Source organism: Ornithodoros turicata, chromosome 4 (genome assembly GCF_037126465.1).
Source record: "Ornithodoros turicata isolate Travis chromosome 4, ASM3712646v1, whole genome shotgun sequence".
NCBI lineage: Eukaryota > Metazoa > Arthropoda > Arachnida > Ixodida > Argasidae > Ornithodoros > Ornithodoros turicata.
The window spans coordinates 4,237,863-4,263,682 of record NC_088204.1 but is presented as its reverse complement, the minus strand read 5'-3'; the positions used below and the strand labels follow the sequence as shown (position 1 = coordinate 4,263,682).

The window sequence follows — 25,820 nt, the reverse complement described above, 5'->3', positions numbered from 1 at the left end:
CGCTATGCTACTGCGATGCAGGAAACTGCGGCGGAGGATTGGACTACAGCTGTGGTTCCAGTTTCTCGCGGACAGCCCAGTTCCTCTGCAGGAAGATACAGCCACGAGCTCACAGGATTGAAACCCTACACATTCTATGATGTCCGAGTCCTAGTGAGAGACAGTGACAACAAGTACCGGATAAGAGGAGCCCAAGAAGAACACTTTCGCACGCACTGTGGACGTGAGTACTCGAGTGCTGTGTACAAATACAAAAGTCAGCATCACGCTGTTATTGCAGACTTGTATCTGTCTTCCCCAAAGACATTTCGAATCGGAGAATGAATGACGGAACAACGGGGCGACACTTTCGTCAAGGGCAACGGGCCGCCACCTAGATATGTTCATCAATTAAATCGTCATGGTGTCTTGAGAGAGCTAGCTTGTTTCAAGGTCATTCTAATTGGAGAACATATAGCTTTATGCGACACCATTCAGCCGCTACGAGATTCTCCATGCACTACTAAATTCGCGGGGAGGACGTGTTATGTTTGCGTGAAATATATTTCATCGAAATTGTTTTAAACGCTGGACAGTGCAGTTATTTGGGCCTATCGGCATTTGAATACTTAACCTCCTTCGTTTTCTTCTTTCAAGGTCCTTCGGAATCGCCTTCATCCATACGGATCGATAATTCTCGCAGCAGACTGATCATTGTCAAGTGGGAGGTTTGTGACACCGATGCTTGCTTTCCTCCCGTGTTCTTTCGACTTGGTCAATACCAGTGCATTGCCTTTCTCAAATGCCGCCCAGTGTTGCCGCCCATCAATGATAGTGCCATTTCGTACTGTGATAACCTTTCCTTGCTGTTCATGACATCAGGGGCTGAAATATCACTATACGTTGCCGAGTAGAATATTAAAGGCATAAGGGCAAAATTACTAAAAGACTTTTCGCTTCCCGTACTTATGCCCAGACTCATGCTTTTCAAATTCTAGGGTTTGTTCTCCAGCTGCGCTGCATCTTTGCCATACTGTCAATTTTTTCTTAGCTTTAATGTTACTTCACTTTTTTTACTTTATACCTACAAAGTGCTTTTTAAAGTATCGTACTGTCCAGTGCCATCCTCTTCCAAACTGTGTCTTCGCATATATAATACCAGCAAGCATAACAAGGCTGCACGAGGACTCTAAGTCCTATGAACTCTGCTTACAGAATCCTCCTCGGCGGTCTTGGAACTGTTGGACCATCAATGTCACCCTCATGTACAGCGACAGCAGAGCTACATTCAATCTAACACATTACCCAGGATCCCATCCAAAAACTAATCACTCGTTCTCCACGAAGCCGTATACTTCATGGAACATCAAACTTCGAATGGAGACTCCAGATGGAGAACCAGGAGAATGGACTGCTATGAACAGAGTTGTCTCCGCTCAAGATGGTAACATGCAGCAGCGTACCTACGTGGCTAGTAAGTTCACTGACACCTTCTTTCTCCTTGTTCCAGCTCCGTCTCCGGTTCTTGGTGTGACTGCAGTACAGATACATCCTCGGAGTGCAACCATTGCATGGCTTCCACCCAACGAGCCCAACGGGGTCCTCCGGAACTATGGGATTACGTACCAGGCGGAAAGGCTCTTAGCGCCACAATGCTACAAAAGTGAAAAGGGAGATATGAACAGCATCAACGTGACCTACGGCGCTCAACAGATAACGCTTAGAGGGTTGAAGCCATATGCTCAATACGTCTTCGTGATCCGAGCTTTCACCATCAAAGCTGGACCAGAGACGATATTGAGATTCCACACTTCAGAAGCAGGTGATTGGTTTCATGCTTTGACACAATTCTAACAGCGAGGGCGTTAGAGGTTTTCGGACAGGCAGGACTTTCAACTACACGTTAACGCTTTGACACATTAATTGGTTGACTGTCCTCTATAGAGTTCGGAGAGAGCAATACTCCAGTTCCAACTGACTCATAGAAACAGCAAGCCGCGCAGTCTTGCCGCAATCTTGGATCCTTGTTCGAACTCTGTGCAGCACCGTCAATGCCTGCACTCATTCTATCTGTTCTTGTCGTCTATCAGCCTGCTTGAACTTCTCTCACCTCAGAGCCTTTGACAAGGATGCGGAGATATGGTCTTCGTAGAATTATATATCCGGTGGCCGACACGGGGGAGGGGGGATATATTTATTAGAAGAAAGCAAAGAAAGGGGGAAAGAAAGGTTAGAGAAACGGTACGTCGGCTTGCTGTTCGGCAAAAAAAGAAATCAAAGAAAACGAAAAAATAAATGAAACTAAACTAAATAAAAAGAAAGGTAACGAATTAAGAGACGAAGGATAAACTAACGAAAGGTGAAAGAAGGATGAGATAAATAAAAAACAAATATGATTTTTTAAACGAAAAGATTAGGGCAATGCATATGAGGGTGAGAGGTGAGGGTGGGCTCCACCCTCCCCTCACATCTCGCATTATTTGTCAGTGTCCCGCTCGGTGGGACACTGACAAATAATGTGACGAGACTTGAGTTCACAAGGCTGTTCGTGAGACCTGTGACGGACAGGAACGTCACAAACTGCTTTGGTCACAGACCGCTGTGTGGGATGTCGTACTGGGCCGAGAAGAGAGGCAAGAGAAAAGTCTTTGCACCGCAGCTCGAGTAGGCGCCGTCTGAGCGTGGCTCGAGGGGTGTCGAATCAGCCGCAGTACGGGAGAAGATGCGAAATATCAGCTTCAACAGCGCAAGTGGGGCATCTGTGCGAGTGGAGAAGACTCATTTTATAGATAAGCAGAGGTGTCCCGGCGACATAATGTTGTAGTCGGGTGTAGAATGGCCACTTCTCGACGCGATCAGTGGTGTGTGGCAACGGAATCCATCGGCTGGTCGATGGACCAGAGGCGATCGTTTAATCGGACAGCGCCCTCTTGAAACTGCCGAGTGCCGCTGTGGCGGATTCGGCAGTCGTATCTGTAATCGACATACTGAGGCTGAAAGTGGTAGTGAACAGTTATGGAAAGTGACGTCCACATATGCCCGACGTGCTAAGGCGTCTGCGGGGGTGTTTCTGTGAAGGTTGGTGTGACAGGGGTACAGCTTGGGACAAAAGTTCACGGAACACGGCACTGACGTATTTCTTCATCGGCACCTCCCCCTTCTAGATATTACGAAGAGATCGAATAAGAAACAGGTGATCGAATATTCTGTCCGTCCCTCAGTTTGTGTGTCCACTCCTGTTTGCCGCTAGGGTGTCACCCAAATAGAGAAATGTGACACTCCGGTGTTCCGTAAACTTTTGTCCCAAGCTGTACCCATTGGAAACACAGGCTATGATCTGAGGACAGGAGTCGGTTGTATGTTGCGACCATCATTGTGTATATGCAGCAGATAGTTCTGGTGCAATAATTTGCCAAAAGGTCTAGCGTCGCCTTACTGTCCGTGAAGCGTGAACACAGTCCACACGCGCCACGTGCGCTGAGCTAGCCATGTGGTTCAACGCGGTCAGTATGGCGAAGAGCTCTGACTTTGCCGGATGAAGTAACTATCCCCATCAGTTACGACGCGCACGCGTGTGTCATGTGTGTGTATGCCTCACCGTCATCCCACGCACTGAGGTATGGTACCACAATTGTTGCTGTGAAACACCTCATCTCATCGTCATTCATGTAGTTATTGTTGTCGCTGATACAGCTTCTTGGAATGGTAATCGCGTTGTTTTTATCAGTTCCTGATGGAATGGCATCATTCACGTCGCCTACCATAAAACGAGAGTACGTGGAGATAAGATGGTCTGACGTTCCGTGCGACCAAGCCAATGGGATCATCTCTACATATCACGTGACTGCCCGCAGCCTGGACCCATGGGACCCTGAAGTATACAATCAAACGACCACAAAGAACACGATAACCTTCAATACCCTAGTGCCATACAGCCGCTACGATGTGCGGGTGATTGCAGAAAATGGTGCTGGACTATCGAGACTACACGATTACATGAACTTCACCACACTGCCAATAGGTGAGTACTCATGACGGCGATGGAAGAAAGTGCAAATACAGTGACGTATAGTCATTGGTAGTCATAAGAGACAGGCTATAACTGAAAAATAACAGAGTCAGTCTATTTGTTTTAACAGCATTACGGGAAACCGGTGGTTGCTAAAGGTGTTGTTGTTGTTTTTGTCCTCCAGAGCCTCTTGCCCCCACCTCACTCGTAGTAGAACAACAATCAAGAAGGAGCATTTCCTTAACATGGGACATTCCATACCCACCTTACGGTATCCTGGAGAAGTATACGATTGTATTTCGACCACAACACCTTACAAGTTACTCTGTGATGAAGAAGGAAATCGGCGCCAAAGAAGCCATCTGTCATGGAATGAAAGACCGGAAGAAACAGTGTTTTACCAGCGAGGATCTTCAGCCGGACACCAAGTACTTCATTACGGTACCCACTTCTGCAACACCATTCGTATCCCTTTATGTAAACTCGGAGCTTGCGATGTAGAAAAGCGGCGTTATGACGCTACTCCTACAAGTCGGCTGACGCCTGACTAACCTTTCCTTCCTTTCTCCCCCCCCCCCCAATTCCCGCTCTTTAAGGTTGTGTTCGTTTATTGAACTCGAACAACTCGAGATCCCAGAGAGTCGACTCTTGCTGGGCGAAAATGTCCTGGTGAGGCCCTCGTGACGTCATCGCCCTGGAAGAGACTCTCGTTCGAAAATTCGAGGAATCAACACAAGAGGTGCTCGAGGTCGACTCCCAGCGACTCTTATCTCGATGCAAGTCGATGACGTACGATGACGTACGACTCTGACGCTCGACTCGCGCGAGTTGAATACACGAACACAACCCAAGACTAGCCAGAAGAGCCAGTGCCACCTAGAGTAATCCAAGCATAAACGCTCACTTGACGCTCGTTTATTGAACTCGAGTAACTCGAGAGTCCCGACTCCCGAGCTCTTCTAGTGGTGGATCCTCGAATATTAATACGGGAGTCACAGTCATGCGAATGACGTCGTGAGAGCCGCGCCCAGGCATTTTCGCCCAGCAAGAGTCGACTCTTTGTAATCTCGAGTTGCTGGAATCCAGTAGGCCAACACAACCACAATCGTACTTATCGGCTGCCATCATCGGCTGCATGGGCCCCCCCCCCCCGTCATTTTTTTTTTGTTTGTGTGCCATATTTGCTCTTCTTTATTTTGCATTGATTTTGTCATTTCGCACCTCATCAATAACTAGAGCACATTTGTTTATCATAACGCGTCGTTTTGCTGAGTAACTTGTCGAACGATGTTTGCAGGTGTCTGCGACTAACGTAGGAACAATAAGGGGACCCCCATCGGAGGAAATAGAAGCGGAAACGAAAGAATTACGTAAGTCGAAGCAGGGTCAATTAAAAGGGAAAGGATGACCGACTTATGCACCGAGTGAACGTGTTTTACAGCTCCCGATCCACCGAGAGAATTGTCTGCCACGGACCGAACAGAGCATAGTATCAGGGTAGAATGGAAGGAGCCGATACGCAAGAATGGAGTTCTCAAGCAGTACAGGGCAAGTGGCGCGTCCTTCGATTGATCTTTCTCTTCACGAAAGACAGAAACAAGACGCTACATACCACACTGGGAGTTCACTGTACAGCACTGCATACCAGATACAACAACAACAACAACAACATAGATGAATGGATGATGATGATGATGATGATGTGGGATGTTTCCCTGCGTTGAGTGCAGGACCCTACCCTATTCCAAAAAGGTTCACATGAAAGGATGACGAAGAAAGGAAATTCCTACAGTCCGTGATGGAGGCCAGTGGCCTTCAGAAAGGAAAGAAAAGCGCCAAGTGCACGGCACTGATGTCCAGGGTTACTCCATGGGCCGAGAACTTTGCAGATGTTGAATGGCCCCTGATACCAGATACAGAAAACTCTCTAAAAGCTGAACTTCACCGCACAGCACACTCTGCGCTAAGGATTACCACGAATGCTAGGGTTATTGCTCCTGATTCGAGGAGAGAGACGGGGCGTACGCCTTTCTGTGTCAATTTGAATAGATGATAATTGACACAAAATGGCGTACTCCTCCCTCTCTCCTCGCCTCAGAAGCGATAACCCTATCATTCGTGGTAATGGTTGGCGCAGAGCGTGCTGTGCGGTGAAGTTCAGTTTTTAGAGTGTAGGACTACGCCATGTAGAGATCGTGGTTTTCGGTATTTGCGGGAAAATGCCGAAAAGTGCCCCCCGAACAATCTTTTTTTTTTTTCAAATTCTGAATATGCCCTTTAAAGGGATAGCGTTGAAGGTCCCGCGCACGCTCAAAACATAAGGGGAGATCGCGCAGTGCGGAGAAGCACCACGCTCTTCCTTGCCTACGTTCAGACGATTGCGCACAATGCACTAATACTCACCATTATCTGGGAAAAGTGCCCTTGTTTCGGAACATGTTTCGGAACACGTCATACACAGACGGATGACCTGGTTGTGAGGTACGTTATCGGCAGGGAATGTTCGGAACTCCCAAACAGTTCCAAAAGCCGATCACTGACTCCCTAGCCTTCTAGCTCTACTTGGTACTCTTTGAACTCTTCTGGCTACACCCCTCCAATAACGACTTAGGCTCACCCTTGTTTTCGTTTCTCAGGCCCGTTAAAGCACGGTCAAGCCAGCAAGACCTTCGTGGAGAACTAAACGGATGGTCGCATTCCGGCATTTATTTTCGGGGCTGAATATAGCTGTCGAAAGAATCCCATTTTTCCTGAGTGATATAAATGACGATAAACACCACCCGAATTGGTTTGAAAGAAAATGCCGAAAATCACAAACCCTAGAGGTGATGCTAGTAGTATAGTAGGGGGGAGAGTACGTTCCATTTCCTCCTTATACGGTAACGAGGGATGAGGGGCGCCATACCACGCCACCAGGATTGTCGCCCCCATGAATTCAACTCGTTCCGTCACCCCGTTGACGAAAGTCGGTCCAACCTTCTTAAGTTTGAATTTCAGTCTAGCAGCCAGGTTCACAAGGGATACTAGGAAGAAGCACACAACACACACAGAGCTGCAACTCTCAACTATCAGAGGTTCATTCTTTGCAAGAACAACTCTATTACAACATGATGACAGGGGAGTTTAATCGCCAGGGGGCGATACTCTACCCCACTGGTGGTGGCGATGCAGGGAATGAAATAACGAGCCCCTTGACAATAAGGATCGAAGTCCTATAGTATCCAGAAAGGTGAAGAGAGCTTACAGGGCACAGCGTTGGTGTGTTGGATGTGGCCAGGGACCAAGCAATTTTGTGAGAGAGGGGGGTGATGGTCTAGCTCGTTAACTGATCTGGAAAGTACGTTTCGAGGAGGACGGTAGTGTGGACAATGGAGAAGAATGTGCTCTCGACCTTCCACAGCACAGCAGTGACTGTAGTGGGAAGAGTCAACTTGTTTTAAGTGGTAACGCAACCCTGCTGTAAAAGCCACATCAAGGCACATTCGATGAACTAATGCCGAGAGATATGTCGAGGCATGCAGAAAGCCAGTGCTGGACCAACTCTGTTCAGCATGGGGGGGAGAGAACATCGGCAGTTCATTGGCTGGTAGCCGGTGGGGTCACAAGGCGTCGAAATAGAGATGGACGATCTCCTCTCAGCATCAGTCTTTGCAGACATATATGCAAATGTAAAATATCCAGGTTTCCACAGGATTCTCATTCTGTTGTCTAAGTTAACATCCCATGACATCAGCACTTCTTCATTTATTGTTGTTGTCGTTACGTTGTTGTTATGTTGTTACGTTGCTGTGTGACGTCAACCTGGCGTCGGTATATACGATTATCAGTCACCGTTGTAGGATTTGAAATTTTTGATGACGCAGCATTGTTGAAGATTGACTAATGCACTGATTTCTCCCGGACGTGATGAGAAGAGCTACTTGTAGTACGTCTCACGTCGTGTGGACCTTTAGTATGCCTTCGACAGTGGTCTTTCGGAAAAGGGAGTGACTCCCACAATTCCGACAATCACACATTGATAACAGAGTGAGAATCCTGTGGAAACCTGTTCATCGTGTATTTACATGTAAATGTGCAAAGAGTGAGTGTGTGATAGTTGAGAGTTTTAGCTGGGTGTGTGTTGTGTGCGTCTTCCTAGTCCCCTGTGAATCTGGCTATTTAGACTGAAACACAAAATGTACAATCTACCCCACCTCACAACCTTCTATAATTTCCTTTAATCTAACAGAAAAGCGACCACTGCAGCAGGCGGTTCTGAAGAGCAGACATGTAATAAAGCGATAATGTGCACACCGTACGTGCACTGTAATAAACGTTTAATCTGGACATTGTGCTTCCGAGTACGCACCTGCGTTACTCACCTATAAGTTCAAAGTATTGTAGATGTGTTTGAAGGTGACAACAACAACAACAAATAAGTAATGATGATGTCGTGGAATGTTTCACTGTTGTTGAATGTTGATGCAGCACCCTATCCCATTGCTTGAGGGGGAGAAGATGGTGAGTGATGATGAAGATAAATGTTCAGAATTCATGCAGGAGCCCTGTTGACGATCGTGCTGTATCTATTACAAATTTGCCTGCAGCTGAACGTATCGTTGGTGCACTCATATGACGCGGAGCTGCTGAATACAAGTCGTCCACATTCTGCTGTCTTGTGGAACACCTCCATCCTATGGTATGACCTGAAGCCCCTGTTCCCGGGTTGTACTTACAATGTGTGCATACAAGCAAGCACAAGGGCAGGTTTTGGACCTCCTCAATGCAAAGAACTCAGCACCAAAGCATCAGGTACGTACGGGTTCATCACGCAAATCTGTGGAATGTATAACTTTATGACCGAATGCGATTCAATGTATGAGAGACATAGAAGAGTCAGCGCTCTTGAATTGGTTTATCTCCTTTTCACGTGGCTATATTGAAGTCAACATTAAAACGTGACTATAGTTCTTCAGCATTTAAAAAGCCCGTCCTCTTCTGATCACAAGTCCATCTCGTAAGCCTCGTAAGTTCCTCTTCGTAAAAGAGGAGGAAGCTGGTATTACACTAAGTATAACAGACACAGGTCTTCTGAACACGCCTGATGAGGAGCACAACGTTTCTGTACGACGCAGTTCCATTTGTCGGCCAGCCTGGCTTGCAAGGAGTCGCCGACAATGTGGTCGTCCTCAAACTATCCCCGACCAGTCATAAGAATGGCCCCATCAGGTAATGATCCTGCTGTTTGTTTCTCAGCATTCAAAACTAATATGTCTTCACATGAGTGTCTCTCCACGCTGTGACAAGATCATATGGGCCACCAATGTTTGGTTATGGTGCAGTAACTACTATGTGCTCGTGCTACGAGGCCACGGCAACTTCAAGGGTGACGTGACGCCGCTGACCTACCAGGAGTCTCTGGAACGTGGTTTACCCTATTACATGGCTGCTCGCATCGCCCCAGGAGAGCTAAAAGAAGACAGGGCATTTGTTGTTGGTGATGGCTCTTCCGTGGGAGGATACCACAATGCTCCTCTGGAACCTGCAACCCCATACCGGTTCGCGCTGTTGGTTGAGAGCAACTTTTCTGCGGTGAGTGGCTTTTTCTGTAGCAAATACTCTGCTCCATTCCACTCCGAAGATTTAAAGAGACTTTGTCGTGGGAAACGATTCCATAGTTGGAGGGTTAGACAGTCCTGTGTTCTGGAAACGATGCATAATTTTTGTCTAATCACCATATCACCATTCCAGGATGTGACGTATGCGTACCACTTGTCACAGCCAGTCATTGGTAAGTTGCCTCTTTTGTCTTACGTAGCCATCATAAAGACTTCCTACCCGATAGACTAGATGATTAGATGAGAATTAAACAAGAAAAATATGGAGATGGTGGCTCCTACAAAATACAGAAGTCGGCTGCTCCAAAGCACTTAAAGAAATAAAAATTAGTATATCTCATAAGTTAGAGGCGCTGCAATGTTCACAAGGAATGTGATTAAAGCAGCTGTCGTACGTTGTCTAAAATCCTATGGCCGTTCTCGGAGGAGCTTCACTAAGTCTAGAGAGTCTGCGTCTAAGTCCATTTTTCCTTTCTTTTCTTTCCTGGGAATAGCAAGCCACCGTAGCGGTGGCTAACCTTTCCCCTCCTATTTTTTTATATAATAAACATATTCCCCCCTCCATCATAAATGTCACTCCTTTGAATTACTGTACGGGAATAGAGAAATGTTTCGTCGTTCAGTGGGACGTGCTATTCCTTACTCCATTCCACATATTTTATCTTCCAGTTTCTACTGCAGTCAGCTCTAGGCCAGACAGAGAAACCACCGTGGCGGTAGGGGTCAGCGTTCTCCTCATATTAGCCATTTCAGCAACGGCGTTATACTACCTCAGGTAAGGACCGACTAATGTAGTTCTGCGCATGACTACAACACCACTACGAAGTGTTTTCACCGCCTGTTCTCCATGTCCAGCAGACGCAGACGAAACCTGTCGGTAGAACGGGAAACTGCCCTAGCACCTTTTGCCACGAACCAGGTTCTGGACATACCCTCTGCACGTATGACTTTCGCTTTTGGCAACTAACACAACTTTACCAAACTTGAAAGTAATAAAATAAGGAGTGAGGCGAACGGTGTAGTGAGCGAGACCTCGTCTGAAACACTGTCTTTCGGACACATTCTACAAGCTATTCCTAGTGTGAATGCACAGTCTGTCGCCCTTGCATTCTGTGCAATGAGTTACACAAGCTTCAAATAACTCGTACCTTGACAGGTGCTACCAGGTGCAGTACCGTTTGCACCTCAACGCAATCAACACACACTCACACCTCACACTCAGCAACCATTCAACAATCCGCAGGTTATGTGAAGTGTGCACCGAAAGCTGAAGAGGACGTCGTCATGAATACACCGCGGAGCAAAGGAACGAATGCAGCGTTGATACCGGTCCAACAATTTCGGACGCATGTCATCAACGCTGAGGCAAACGGCACGCTCAAGGAGGAGTACATGGTATGCCGAGTACACATATAAAAGTGGATATATAGCAAGTTTTATGGCACACTGTTGGCAGGCTATTGACACGGGTGAGCTGCATACGTGCGAAGTTGCAAAAAGGCCGGAAAACATGCATAAGAATCGATGCGGGAACGTTCTGCCATGTGAGTCTGCCATATGTCCCGAAGAAAGCGTTGAAAACAACTGAAGAAGTATCTTCCGATAAAGGAGAACAATCACATATATTACGAAATTTTTCTTGCTTTCCAGACGACCATTCGCGCGTTATTTTGTCTGAGCTTCCAGGCGGTGGGTCGGATTATATCAACGCAAATTATGTTACTGTGAGTATTCAGCTTTACATTTCATGGAAACATTGTGTCAATGAATGTCTTCTTCTTCTAGGGTTACAATAACGATAGAAGGTACATCGCAACGCAAGGTGGGTCAGGATTTTTGTGCCTACCGTTCAATTTTATTTCGTGTTCCTCAATTATTCTACACAGATCGTTATATGCGAACCATGCCATCGTATTACTAATTCTATAGTTCCCGCAGTATATATTTGTGTCGTGTGCAATTATGCTGGACAAGATACTTTAATCATTCTAAGGTCCAACTCTCGCAACGGTCACCGACTTCTGGCGCATGGTGTGGGAATCTGGTAGCCGCAAGATCGTCATGCTTACCAACCTTGTGGAACAACAAGAGGTATTCGATTAATTAAACACTTCCTTCTGGAAATGCGTATAGCCGATCAACATTTTGTACAACATAGATAAAGTGCGCCAAGTATTGGCCGGAATCAATGGAGCAGTACGGCGACATTGAAGTCAGGCTCCATCGCACCGACACCACGGATGACTTCGTTATAAGAGAGTTCACTATGTCAAGGGCAAGTAGAAGCATATAACAATTACAATGGTCGCATACCGATTAGCGCAGAGCTCATGCATATAGCCCTTCACGGCTGCTTCACTGTAGGAAGAGAAGTGCCGACATCTCCTGCAGTTCCACTTCACCAGTTGGCCCGAACATGGCGTTCCCACTTCTCTGGATGCCATATGTTCATTTATGAAACGGGTAAGGGGCTTTCATCATGAAGACTCTCCAATCATCGTACACTGCAGGTGAGTTACTGATATAAATCGGACAGTGTTTACAAAATATTCTGTTGTTGCGTCCCCGCTACGTATTGCAGTGCAGGCACTGGTGCAACCGGTACTTTCATTCTAATGGACCGCGTGCTGGACCAAGCAGAAGCCCTCAAGCGGTTGGACGTGTTGTCTCACTTAAACGCTATGCGACAATGTCGGGCCAACTTAGTTGAGTCATTGGTATGACTACGGCTACTTAGACTGTGGATAACAGAGACCTGAGTCACCATGGTCCCTCTGTCTCCCGAATAGGACCAGTACGTCTTTGCGCACCGTGCGGTCGATGCCCTTTGTACAGCATGCCATTCGATAAGCGTCAAAGACTTCATGAAGCGAGTGCAGGAACTCAGAGTTCCAAATAGTGCTTCAAGAAAAAGCATAATTCAAGAGGAGTTTGAGGTCAGGATCACATCGTTATAAGCGGAATTAAGTGTTGAATATCCGTGCCTACGGGCACATTAAGCTTTTCCTTAATCCTTCCTCTTGCAGGAACTCAACAGACCAATATATCGACGTAACGAAACCTACAACAGCGCCCTCAGCTGCGAAAACGTCGGGAAAAATCAAACACGTGACGTTCTGGCAGGTAAAATCCGTGATCCGTGACGTAGCGCTGAAGCATGTCGATAAAGGTCCCTATAACCTTGTGGTCTATAGAATCCCATACTGCGCGTTTCTTTGTTTAATCCCGTACACCTATTGTATTCCCGTTTATGACTGTTCTAAATCGCGTTATAGGCGGGTTAAGCGACTGCTGAACTAAACTTGAAACTTAGTACAATTCCTCGGTTCTGACACAGACAGCAGTATTGAAAAATATTCACATGCCTTCCTCCAAGATTCGCCATGGATTTTTACAGGCGACTCCAAACGATTCCTCCTTTGCCCTCCGCAAGGTTCTGGTCGTACGGACTACATCAACGCCGTATATGTTGATGTAAGACTACCTCGTCCAGTAGGAAATCTCTTTTGTTTCGGAATAGTCACTGAGACTATTTTGCAGGGTTACAGACGCCGCAACGCGTTCCTGGTGACTCAGTTCCCGAGACCAAACACGGTCGGGGACTTTTGGCAGATGGTCTCGACGAGCAAGACAACAACCATCGTCACTTTAGACAACCCGCGTCCGGCAGATAAGGTTTGGAAGGACACATTAGGTATTGCATATTATAATAGGTTTCTATTTTAAATATTACCGTAGAACTGCCCCCAGTTCTGGCCGGAAGTTCACCAGACTCTGAGAAACTACGGCTGCTCAGTCTGCAACACAGCGACGACGGTAAACTCTGGAATCGTCGTGCGAACCTTTAGAGTTGAGCAGAATGAGGTAATGGTTTTTATATTCTCTTTTGGTGGAAAGAAATGGCATAAATTTAAATAATCGATTAATGGTTCCAGCAACCTTCTAGAGCAGTGCGCCAGTTCCACCTGCAACGTTGGCCGCGATCGGCCCCGGTGCCGCCATCTTGTGACGTCATATTGAACCTCATTCAACAAGTAGAGGACTGGCAGAGTCGATCGCCGAACACTGTGCTAGTCATTCAGTGCACGTACGTTCCATAGTGCATATCCCGCTAAGATGATCGTTATAATAACTCGTCTGTCGTACGTGTTATGCAGGGACGGATGTCGTGCGAGTGGACTCTTCTGCGCTTCAAGTATCATCTGGAAACGAATGAAGACAGAACAAATGGTGGATGTCTTTCAAAGCGTGCAGACCATTCGAAGAAGTCGAACAGAATTCGTGCGAGAACTGGTAATATTTCAATGAAAAAATGGCTAGGAAGCAAGCGAGCTGGTGAAGATGATGCTGTGTTTGAGACTTTGTGTTGTGTCTGTCCTTTGGTGTTCCCTAGTCTCGGGGTTTTACATTATGTATACATTATGCATTGTAATATTTGTTTAGGGGATATCATATCGTAAAGCAGAGGTTGCTGACGTTTCTTCTTTTGATCATTCTACTTGGCGCATCGCCCTGATACCGAATTGTTACCGAGAGAACGTGCCTAACAGTGCTTTTATTTGTCTTGGGGCAATGTTAGCGTAAGAAAGGTGACGAAATCTCTCAAAACTGTCACGATAACTCATGGGTTCCTCCTTTGCAGGTCCAGTACCAGTTTTGCTACGATGTGGCCTTGGCTTTCCTCGACAACTTGAGCACCTACTCGAACTTCCAGTGACTGTGGGCATTTAGTTCATGGTGTTAGCCGCTTTTTAAGCTTCTAGTGTTCGCTGCATTTGGTTGAGTGCATGATTGCAATACCCTTCTAACATCGGCAGTCTTCAATCAAAATTGAAACCAACGGCCATTGAACACGGGGGTAGCGCCATCGGGCATGTAACGTGTTAACTTGTCAGGAAGCATTGGATGCAATGATGTTCGAGAAGTTGGCACGTTCCTCGAGAGGTGGGGCTAGGCGCACGTTCTTTGGCCATTGGTTCCAATCATAATTGAAGACTGCCCATGTGACAGAGACGTACGTTGCGGAAGAAGAGATAATGGATGCATGAATTGGAATAAAGAAAAATCCTAAGTAACTGTGTCTACAAATTCAGTCCATTGGTCTCTGACCGTATACAATTACCACTTGGCGCCTGCCCGCCTGACACCCGATGGCCCTCACCACAGCATGCCGATCGCATGTCCATTAGTGCCTGTTGGTAGCCGGCAACGCGTAAGCGTCGGTCTATAGGCATCCTGAGACTGTCTGAACGATGGGACGTCCTGCTCATGGCAAAGCTTATTCAAGTAATCGATTGTCTCTAGGGAAGCGTCGACACTGTGTACAATTTCTTGCAGGCGCGTAAATACGCTGGACGAAAGGAATCGGATGTTACCGAGGTGGGTCCAAACTTCTTGCAAGCCAGGGCTCAACGTCTTTTCAACGACACAGCTTAGACCCACCTGCTACAGTGTTATGGACAAGGACAAGTGAAAAACTGATTCACTTGTTCACGGCTTGATGTTCTCGATTAGGCACATATTCCAGTAAATGTACCTGTTGTCGGCTTGTTGGACGAAAACTGGTCAAGTCGAAGGCCCGCTAGTAGAAAATAACCTACGGCATAATACAGTCCCAATACGCGTTGTTGTGCGTTCACCGTCTAGAGTGTTAAAGTAAGATAGGATAGTTGGATAAAATTTATCAATGTCGTCGTTGTCAGAACAAAATTAACCATAACTTAGGCTATGCCCATTAGCAAGGAATAAGAAGTCTGCCCTGTCTACCTTTCTTTTTTCAATAAATACACCCCCACCCCCACTTCACACTAACGTCTTTGTAGTCCGTTCGCTTCAAAAATAGAACCTGAGGGCAATCGAACCCCGTAGGTTCCAGTGGGTTCGTTTCGACTCCGCCAAAAATACGGACACGGAAAATGTTTGACATGAAACCGGCCCTACTGGTTCAGCTGTAACAAGAAATACGTAAGAACAGCGATGAAGGAACGATGAAGTGATTGCTGAAAATCAGGTACGCATACACCAAACAACAACCATTTGCCATATACTGATCAGGATATTTAATATGACCAAGTAAACTTGTATAGTACAGAGTCGATACAATTTCGATACATTTCAATATACAGGGTGTTCAAAATTAAGCTTCCACTAGCACTTTATAAATAGGAGAAGAAAAGAAAACTGGTGCTATTTTTTCTGATCCTTGAGTAAGAAACAGGTGCTACATAATTAGCAGCACCTGTTTCTTACACAAGTAGCGTAAAGTTATCATCCGGTTTCCTGTCATCGCTGTGTTTGCGTAGCGCTCGTGAAGGCTTAATTTTGAACACCCTGTACTAGCATGCTAACGCTAGCATACTAGCATTCTCTTACAGGACCCCTGAAGGAGTTCATGGGATTTGTCTGGAGGGTGTACCGATCGTAGATCTCGCGCGCGCGTTACATGTCAGCTACAACCGCTATTTTTGTACGAGAACGCGTGGTATTTTGCTGCCCAATCCACCGCTATCAAAAACTTTTTCTTTTTTGTTTTTTTTTTTTTGTTTTTTTTTTTTTTTTGAGGGAGGCTTCACTGCTCCTGTAATTCCTTCGCGTCTCTGCATCGTAGCGAAACGCGCAGAAACACGATCGTACAGTTCCGGTTTTTAACTTCTGGTAGACGGACTTGTGCAGTAAGTGACGCTTTCATGACGAAGTGCCTGTATCAGCTCGCGTATGGGAGTAGCGGTTAGGATGATCATCTTCCACGATGTGAAAAGACCGAGCCCGGGCAACAATTACTTCCAGATGACCATCTACCATGCCAAGACTGGAACGGGACGCGGCGTTCGAATCCCGGCACCGGCTGTGCTCTCTGCGGTTCTCTCCTGGTTTTCCGGAAGACTTTCCAGATGAATGTCGGCACAGTTCCCTCTGAAGTCGCCCCAATACGTATGCTAATCTCTATAATCAAACCTGGGATTGAGGGACAGAAAACAAAGGACACCATCGCCTCAGCGTTCATTGCGGATGTACAACCCGCATCAGAGTTAACTTGAACGCCATTCCGGCGTGCGCACCCTGGTGGTGCGAAGTAGAAGTAACGGCGGAGGGTGTCTTGATTATCTATTTACCATTGTAGTCGTGTTCAACTTAAGACCGGAAGCAATCTAGTCTGTCGTCTATACATACGCCGTTGGAGATAAGAAGACACTATAGGGGGTGAGTGAGTGAGTGATGGATTACATTATCTGGCGGAGGGGCAGAGTGTCGTCTCTGTGCCCAGCCATGTCTCCTGCGGCGCAGTAATATTTTGAGAGCTGACGGACTAGATTTCTTTTCTTTCTTAAGCTGAACAAGCCTGTAGAGTGTGTGACCCTCGTGATATGATAAGGCATTGTTTTCTGCTAGGCGCTGCCAGGGTTGCTGTCTTCCCTCTTCTCAGGCTGGAACGATGTACAAGTTAAGTTTGACACGAGCCGTACGTCATCACCAGCATGCCTGCCATGTTGTACGCATGTTAACCCTTCTCTCCACACTTCCTCCTATCGTTGTCTCTTAGTCTGTACGCTTATGGCTACAGTTGCTTCCCGGCGCTGGTGGATGATCTTTTTATTCATTGGCGAGGAAATGGTTCAGCTGGGAAGATGTCATGCAGGTTAATCGGGACAACCTCTTTAGGCTTTCGTTCACCAAGAGTGCTCCAATTCCTAGACTTCAAAATGGAAAGTACTACATGTACTCTTTACTTTACTAACCTCTCTTACACCTGCCTTCAACTCATCATGGATATCTTAAATAAATCAACGTCCTATGTCAAGACGCTGTTGACTTCCTGCTTTTTGACGTTGGACGTTGACGTAAGTTTGCATCCTGTTCCGTACACCCCATGCATCGTATTACCAGAGAATGTTGTCACGACCTTCTGCAATGTGCTGAACCGTTTCGAACTCGAATAAACCGAAACGGACCGTTACTTCTGCGCTCTGTAAACTGAACCAGAAACCGAGCCAAAATCCCCGAACCTGAACCTAACCCGTAAACGTTTCCGTTCGACACCCTGATTCCGTGTAATATCCGGAACCTTCAACCAGGAACGGCAAGGCAAACATGCGGGAAGTATGAAGTCACAGCTTCCCATAAAAAAGGTCTCTCTCTTTTGCCCATTTCACGGTCGCCGAGTGTGTTGTTTCCAAGAGGAGTGATATGGTGTTGTCTTCGTGATGCGTCGCTATCTCGAGCTCTGCTGTTTCGTCGTGTGTGGTTGGATTGGTGGCTTCTGTGGTGACGTCATTGGAAGGTAGTGTATACCAGCAATGCGTTCCCCTTTGCATATAGAGAAACACCGTTAGCAGTTTAATGTAGTTGCATATTTCTATGCGAAATAGGGGGTTCTCTGTTTGCCCGTACATGAAACAGTGATCTATATGAGGTCCTTATTGAGTGTCAAGCATGGGTCCTGATTTCTTTTATCTATTTGTTTGTTTATTATTAATGTGTTTTTTTTCTTTTTTTTCTCTTTATTTGATGGCATTGCCATGTCACCCAGGCCGATCTGAGCTGCCTCTATTTTTACTGGTTTTTACTGTTCCAGATGAACTCTGGAGAAGACTTTCAACCCCTTTCTCTCTATCTTTTTTTTATTTCGATTTATTTCACCAATGGGGTGCCGAGGCACAGTTCCCGCCACAGTTGCCGCACCACAGGCAAGAACCCAAGCAGGACAGTGTACTGAAAGTCGAGTGCAACGGGGGTGGTCGGTATGTCTTGTCAATGTTCTCTAGTTCCACGAGTTTGTTCAAGGTCTTCCACCTACCCGTCTACACCTATTGCACTCGACTTCCTGTACATTGTGTTGCTTGGGAAGGCCGTGAACAACGTATCTTGAGAGCGAAGTGTCCTCCATGGAGAAAATACAGAGGAACCAACAACAGACAACCTAAACCATTACGCATAGTAATGCTACGTTCACACTACGTCATGGAAAGACGCAAACGCGGGGAACGCATTAACCGCTTCTACGGCATTCGCAACGCTCTCGTTCACACTGTGTTGCGAACTCCGAGAATGCCGGCATGACATCACGGTACTCCGCTAGAAAAACTGATCCGTTTGATTCTCCGGACTGTGCTCAAGCTACACGCGTGTAGTACGAAAAATGTCGCTGTGACGAGTTGCCAATAACAATTGCCAAATACGTATTTATTGCAGCGTTTTACACATGAACCTGTAGAGCGACGCCAGCTTCGAGCAGCAGACAACTTGCATCTATACACATGTCTCAACCTGACAGTCAACGGCTATATATTACTTTTCTCGTAGGATGCTGTGTCAACGGTTAGATACAATCTTGTCTCCAGGTCATGTGTATTTCATGGCGAAATATGCGAGCTTGTTTGAAAATTTTGCAGTTTGTTCGCAAAAGCCCGTTCACGAATCGGTAACATGTTCCGTGTACGACGTCACGGCCAGTTCGCCTCGGAGGCCCACCGTAGCAGCTGCCGTTCACGCCCATGGTTAATATACAGGGTTCGCCAAGATAAAATTCGGCTTTTGTAACGAAGATGCAACAAATAAGAAGAGTGTCGGGAAGCTAAAGTAGATGTTAGAGGACGTATTACGCTCCAAAATTTTATGTCGATACTGCCATTTTCGTCCGTTTCTCTACGGATTCTGTAAAGCATCTTCGATATTTGAACCATTTTCAACTTCATATTTCACAAAGTGAGTGCTTTAGTACAGGGGAACAAATTAAAAATGATCGCGGGCTCGTCAAATATCCTTTCATGATGCTTTGAAAAAGACGGGCCCCATATGGATCCACACAGGAGCCGGAGCACATTACAGTAACACAGAGGGATCACTTAGTTGGCCATAGAGTGCGGGTAATGCGGGTATACCCGCAACGATGACACTGATAAAGTTTATGGAATTTCCCCCGCCGTGAATGCAAGGACACGTCCTCGGCTTCAACCTTAACGCTATAGTCATGAACAACTATTACCTAACGGCAATAAAACACATATGACTGTATTATATCTTAGGTCCTTTTCTACTAGCGGGCCTCCGACTTGATCAGTGTTTTGATCCAACAAGCTCACAACGGACACATTTACTGCAACATTTACCTAATCGAAAACATTAAACCGTGAACAAGTGACCCTGCCAAAAGTGAAGTGATTCACTTGTCCTTGTTTATGACATTGAGGTAGGCGGGTCTTGCTGTGGTGTGCAAGAAACCTTGGACCCTGGCTTGCACCAAGTTTAGACCTACTCGCGTCAGCGCTTCCCCATATTCCCCATTCTTCAATAGGTTTTGCCATGGGCAGGACGTTCCATCGTTCAGAACGTCTGAGGACGCCTACAGAGCGATGCTACCAACAGGCGGTAATGGACATGCGTTCGGCATGCAGTTTTGAGGAGCATCGGGAGTCAGACGGGCAGGCGCCAAGCGGTAATTGTACACGGTCAGAAACCACTGGACTGTAGTTGTAGTCACAGTTACTTAGGGTTTTCCTTTATTCCAATCCCTCCGTCCATTATCTCTTCTTACGCCTCAACTTACGCCTCTGTTACATGGGTAGTCTTCAATGATGATTGGAACCAATAGCCAAAGAACGTGCGCATAGCGCCACCTAGAGAGTGACGTGCCTACTTTTCAAACATCATTGCATCCAATGCTTCGTGACAGGTTGACATGTTACACGCTTGACGGCGCTAACCGCATATTCAGTGTCCGTTGGTTTCAAAGATGATTGGAGACTGCCAATGTTACAAGGGTATTACAATCATACCCTCCACCCAATGCGGTAAACTCTTTAAGAGCGGAAGAACATCATGAACTAAGTGAACAGCCCACAGTCACTGGAAGTTCGCGTAGGTGCTCAATTTGTCGAGGAAAGCCAAGGCCACATCGTAGCAAAACTGGTACTGGACCTGCAAAGGAGGAACCCATGAGTTATCGTGACAGTTTTGAGAGATTTCGTCACCTTTCTTACGCTAACATTGCCCCAAGACTAAGAAAAGCGCTGTTAGGCACGTTCTCTCGGTAACAGTTCTTGTAATATCAGAGCGATGCGCCAAGTAGAATGATAAACAGAAGAAACGTCAGCAACCTCTGCTTAACGCTATTATATACCACTCAACAAATATTACCAGTTCCCGCACGAATTCTGTTCGACTTCTTCGAATGGTCTGCACGCTTTGAAAGACATCCACCATTTGTTCTGTCTTCATTCGTTTCCAGATGATACTTGAAGCGCAGAAGAGTCCACTCGCAAGACATCCATCCCTGCATAACACGTACGACAGACGAGTTATTATAACGATCATCTTAGCGGGATATGCACTATGGGACGTACGTGCACTGAATGACTAGCACAGTGTTTGGCGATCGACTCTGCCAGTCCTCTACTTGCTGAATGAGGTTCAATATGACGTCACAAGATGGCGGCACCGGGGCCGATCGCGGCCAATGTTGCAGGTGAAACTGGCGCACTGCTCTAGGAGGTTGCTGGAACCATTAATCGATTATTTAAATTTATGTCATTTCTTTATACCTAAAGAGAATATAAAGACCATTACCTCATTCTGATCAAGTCTAAAGGTTCGCACGACGATACCAGAGTTTACCGTCGTCGCTGTGTTGCAGACTGAGCAGCCGTAGTTTCTCAGAGTCTGGTGAACTTCCGGCCAGAACTTGGGGCAGTTCTACAGGAATATTTAAAACAGAAACCTATTATAATATGCAATACCGAATGTGTCCTTCCACACCTTATCTGCCCGATGCAAGTTGTCTAAAGTGACGATGGTTGTTGTCTTGCTCGTCGAGACCATCTGCCAAAAGTCTCCGACCGTGTCTGGTCTCGGGAACTGAGTCACCAGGAACGCATTGCGGCTTCTGTAACCCTGCAAAATAGTCTCAGTGACTATTCCGAAACAGAAGAGATTTCCTACTGGACGAGGTATTCTTACATCAACATATACGGCGTTGATGTAGTCCGTACGACCAGAACCTTGCGGAGGGCAAAGGAGGAATCGTTTGGAGTCGCCTGTAAAAATCCACAGCGAATCTTTCAGATTCTTTCTTTCAAAGATTCTTTCTCAAAAGAAAGATTCTCTCTTTCAAAGAAGAAATCTTTCAAAGATTTTTCAATACTGCTGTCTGTGTCAGAACCGAGGAATTGTACTAAGCTTCAAGTTTAGTTCAGCAGTCGCTTAACCCAGTTATAACGCGATTCAGAAGAGTCATAAACCGGAATACAATAGGTGTACGGGATTAAACAAACAAACGCGCAGTATGGGATTAAATAGAGCAGAAGGTTATAGGGACCTTCATCGATGTGCTTCCGCACTACATCACGGACCACGGATTTTACCTGCTAGAACGTCACGTGTTTGATTTTTCCCGACGTTTCCGTAGCTGAGGGCGCTGTTGTAGGTTTCGCAACGTCGATATATTGGTCTGTTGAGTTCCTGCAACAGGGAGGATTAAAGAAACCTTTAATGTACTCGTAGGCACGGATATTCAACACTTAATTCCGCTTATAACGATGTGATCCTGACCTCAAACTCCTCTTCAATTATGCTTTTCCTCGAAGCACTATTTGTAACTCTGAGTTCCTGCACTCGCTTCATGAAGTCTTTGACGCTTATCGAATGCCATGTTTTACAGAGGGCCTCGATCGCGCGGTGCGCAAAGACGTACTGGTCCTATTCGTGAGACAGAGGGACGATGATGATATATAATATTCTCTGTTATACTCAGTCTAAGTAGCCGTGGCCGTACCAATGACTCGACTAACTTGGCCCGACATTGTCGCATAGCACATAGGTGAGAGAAGACGTCCAACTGCTTCAGGGCTTCTGCTTGGTCCAGCACGCTGTCCATTAGAATAAAAGTACCGGTTGCACCAGTGCCTGCACTGCAATACATAGTGGGGATGCAACAACAGAATATTATGTAGATATTGTCCAATTTATGTCAATAACTCACCTGCAGTGGACGATGATTGGAGAGTCTTCATGATGAAAGCCCCTTACCCGTTTCATAAATGAACATATGGCATCCAGACAAGTGGGAACACCATGATCGGCCCAACTGGTGAAGTGGAACTGCAGGAGATGTCGGCACTTCTCTTCCTACAGTGAAGCAACCGTGAAGCGCTGTCCGTATGGGTTCTCTACTAATGGGTAGGCGACCATTTTAATTGTTACATGCTTCTACTTGCCCGTGACATAGCGAACTCTCTTATAACGAAGTCATCCGTGGTGTCGGTGTGATGGAGCCTCACTTCAATATCGCCGTATTGCTCCACTGATCCTGGCCAATACTTGACGCACTTTACCTATGTTGTAGATAACAACAACACCTACATAAATGGCGATGATCAGGTGATTCCTCGCAACACCGCTAAGAAATATTGACGAGCTATGCATTATCAGGAAAAAGTGTTTGATATATTGAATACCGCCAGACTGGTAAGCGTGACGATCTTGCAGCTACCAGATTCCCACACCATGCGCCAGAAGTCGGTGACTGTTGCGAGAGTTGGACCTTAAAGAGATTAAGCATCTTGTCCTGCACACGACTCAAATATATATTGCGTGAACTATAGAATTAGTAATACGATGATACGGTCCGGATATAACGATCAGTGTGGAATAATTGAGGAACACGAGGAGCTCGAAATAAAGTTGGATGGTAGGCACGAAAATCCTGACCCACCTTGCGTTGCGATGTACCTTCTGTCGTTATTGTAACCCTAGAAGAAGAAGGCATTCCTTGACACAACGGTTCCCTGAAATCTAAAGCTGAATACTCACAGTAACATAATTTGCGTTGATATAATCCGACCCACCATCTGGAGGCTCTGACAAAATAACGCGCGAATGGTCGTCTGGAAAGCAAGAAAAATTTAATTCTATATGTGAGCGTTCTCAGTTATTGGAAGATACTTCTTCAGTTGTTTTCAATGCTCTTGAAGACATATGGCAGACTCACATGGCAGAACGTTCCCATATCGGTTCTTATGCGTGTTTTCTGGCCTTTCTGCAACTTCGCACGGATGCAGCTCACCCGAGTCAATAGCCTGCCAACAGTGTGCCATAAAACTTGCTATGTATCCACTTTTATGTGTGTACTCCGCATACCACGTACTCCTCCTTGAGCGCGCCGTTTGCCTCAGCGTTGATGACATGCGTCCGAAATTGTTGGACCGATATCAACGCTGCATTTCTTCCTTTGCTCCGCGGTGTATTCATGACGACATACCCTTCAGCTTCCGGGGCACACTCCACATATTCTGCAGATTGTTGAATGTTGCTGAGTGTGAGGTATGAATGTGTGTTGATTGTGTTTTAGGTGCAAACGGCACGGCACCTGGTAGCACCTCTCAAGGTACGAGTTATTTGATGCTCGTGTGAAGCATAGCGTAGGAGGCAAGGCCGACAGACTGGGCATTCACACTAGGAATAGCTTGTAGAATGTCTCCGAAAGACTTAGTGTCAAGTGTTTCAGACGAGGTCTCGCTCACTACATCGTTTCAAGTTAAGTAAAGCCGTGTTAGTTGCCAAAAGGGAAAGTCATACCTGCAGAGAGTATGTCCAGAACCTCATTTCCTGCAGAGGGTATGCCCAGAACCTCATTTGTGGCAAAAGGTGCTGGGGCAGTTTTCAGTTCAACGGACATGTTTCGCCTGCGTCTGCTGGACATGGCGAACAGGCGGTGAAAACACTTCGTAGTGGTGTTGTAGTCATACGCAGAACTACATTAGTCGATCCTTACCTGAGGTAGTATAACGCCGTTGCTGAAATGGCTAATATGACAGGAACGCTGACCCCTACTGCCACGATGGTTTCTCCGCCTGGTCTAGGGCTGACTGCAGTAGAAAATGGAAGATGAACTATGTGGAATGGAGTAAGGAACAGCACGTCCCACTGGACGACGAAACATTTCTGTATTCTGATCCTTCCATGTCGAACATGATGTCTACGAAATAATTAGCAATTATCTGCTGTTTAATAATACGAAAAGTTACGATGTCTCTCGACTTCAAATCACACCTATTAAGTATGTCATCGACATAATCGCCCCTGCTCTTGCTCACATTTATAACTCGTCATTAAAAACGGGCATCTTTCCGACTCAACTAAAAAATGCGAAAGTGTCGTGATTACATAAAAAAGGTGATAAAAATGACTTTTCTAACTACCGACCTATTTCCGTTCTGCCTATTTTTTTCTAAAGGTCTTTAAAAAATTATTGGCACTCGACTTACACGATTTTTAAGCAAACACAACGTTGACATTAATGAACAGTTTGGCTGTCAAAAAAATAAGTCTACTGAAACAAAAAGAGATACTATTGCAAAATCTTGAGGAAAGGCGACTAACATTAGGTGTCTTCATAGATTTCCGGAAGCGATTCGATTGCATAAATCATAACATATTAATTGATAACTGGGAGTGGTATGGAATTCGGGGCACTGCATCAAGTTTCTAAAATCGTACCTGTCGTCCAGAAAGCAAGCCGTAATTCTTAACAATATTTCATCTGACCTCGGATATGTAAAATCAGGAGTGCCTCAAGGTAGCATATTAGGACCTCTACTGTTCAGCATTTATATAAATGATATTGTTAATGCATCCTCTGCAGTAAATGGGTCAGTCAAATTAGATTTTATAATATATGCCGACGACGCCACACTTCTTTTTTCTGCATTTTCGATAACGGAAAATGGAAAGGTTTGCAAACTACGTAATGCAAACACTACAGTTATGGACGGACTGTAACTCCTTAAGTGTTAACACAGATAAAACCAAAATGATGTTGTTTCGACCAAGGAAGAAGACTGTTCTTACAGGTATTAATGTCTATTTCGCGAATAGAAAGCTCCAATTAGTACCCTCCTTTAAAAGCCTTAGCGTTGTTTTCTCAGAGTGCATAAACTGGAATATACGTACATATTAGGAATGTTGCAAAAAAACTAGCTGCCATAAATGGTATGTTAAGTAGGCACCGATATTTCTTGCCGGAAAAGGTAAAATTACATATTTAGAATGCCTTGTTCGTCTCGAAATATAGTTACTGCTTTCTCGTATGGGGCACGACTACACTTGGTAATATAAATATGTTATCCCGTTTGCGAAGGAGAGCACTTAGGGTTATTGCTGGAATTCGCCGTCTGTCACAGATTCCAGATTTATTTAGATACTACAGTCAAACTCCTTTACAGCGAACACCTTTTTAACGAAAA

The 25,820-nt window shown here is 45.8% G+C and overlaps 3 protein-coding genes across 3 annotated transcripts in view; 1 reads left to right on the top strand and 2 right to left on the bottom strand.

Annotated features, from left to right (window-relative positions):
• The first annotated feature begins 15 nt into the window (after window positions 1–15).
• On the top strand, window positions 16–14,639 carry LOC135390529 (receptor-type tyrosine-protein phosphatase alpha-like). Its single transcript, XM_064620224.1, has 28 exons — window positions 16–223; window positions 637–707; window positions 1,195–1,423; window positions 1,490–1,801; window positions 3,707–4,000; window positions 4,173–4,429; window positions 8,575–8,779; window positions 9,103–9,196; window positions 9,310–9,559; window positions 9,719–9,758; window positions 10,255–10,360; window positions 10,441–10,526; window positions 10,829–10,980; window positions 11,042–11,129; window positions 11,236–11,309; window positions 11,371–11,407; window positions 11,579–11,676; window positions 11,744–11,860; window positions 11,950–12,095; window positions 12,167–12,302; window positions 12,375–12,521; window positions 12,612–12,708; window positions 12,983–13,059; window positions 13,126–13,260; window positions 13,324–13,449; window positions 13,521–13,672; window positions 13,743–13,878; window positions 14,228–14,639. Exons 1-28 carry the CDS (start codon window positions 16–18, stop codon window positions 14,300–14,302), a joined length of 3,945 nt encoding a protein of 1,314 aa, XP_064476294.1. The 3' UTR covers window positions 14,303–14,639.
• Window positions 14,640–20,090: 5,451 nt separating this feature from the next.
• LOC135390759 (receptor-type tyrosine-protein phosphatase alpha-like) lies at window positions 20,091–22,641 on the bottom strand. The gene is made up of 10 exons (XM_064620630.1): window positions 22,559–22,641; window positions 22,352–22,487; window positions 22,129–22,275; window positions 21,942–22,038; window positions 21,538–21,614; window positions 21,337–21,471; window positions 21,148–21,273; window positions 20,925–21,076; window positions 20,719–20,854; window positions 20,091–20,499 (listed from the first exon to the last, which is right to left on the bottom strand). The coding sequence occupies exons 1-10, from the start codon at window positions 22,612–22,614 to the stop codon at window positions 20,425–20,427; spliced, it is 1,137 nt and encodes a 378-aa protein (XP_064476700.1). The 5' UTR covers window positions 22,615–22,641; the 3' UTR covers window positions 20,091–20,424.
• Window positions 22,642–22,672: 31 nt separating this feature from the next.
• Window positions 22,673–25,820, bottom strand: part of LOC135390528 (receptor-type tyrosine-protein phosphatase F-like) — a 28,551-nt gene continuing 25,403 nt past the window's right edge. The window contains exons 22-29 of the mRNA XM_064620223.1: window positions 24,350–24,443; window positions 24,154–24,269; window positions 23,716–23,867; window positions 23,567–23,654; window positions 23,389–23,462; window positions 23,291–23,327; window positions 23,034–23,119; window positions 22,673–22,910 (exon numbers count right to left, since the gene is read on the bottom strand). Of these exons, the coding sequence (XP_064476293.1) occupies window positions 22,776–22,910; window positions 23,034–23,119; window positions 23,291–23,327; window positions 23,389–23,462; window positions 23,567–23,654; window positions 23,716–23,867; window positions 24,154–24,269; window positions 24,350–24,443 (782 nt within the window). The 3' untranslated portion in view covers window positions 22,673–22,775. The remainder of the gene's footprint in view (window positions 22,911–23,033; window positions 23,120–23,290; window positions 23,328–23,388; window positions 23,463–23,566; window positions 23,655–23,715; window positions 23,868–24,153; window positions 24,270–24,349; window positions 24,444–25,820) is intronic.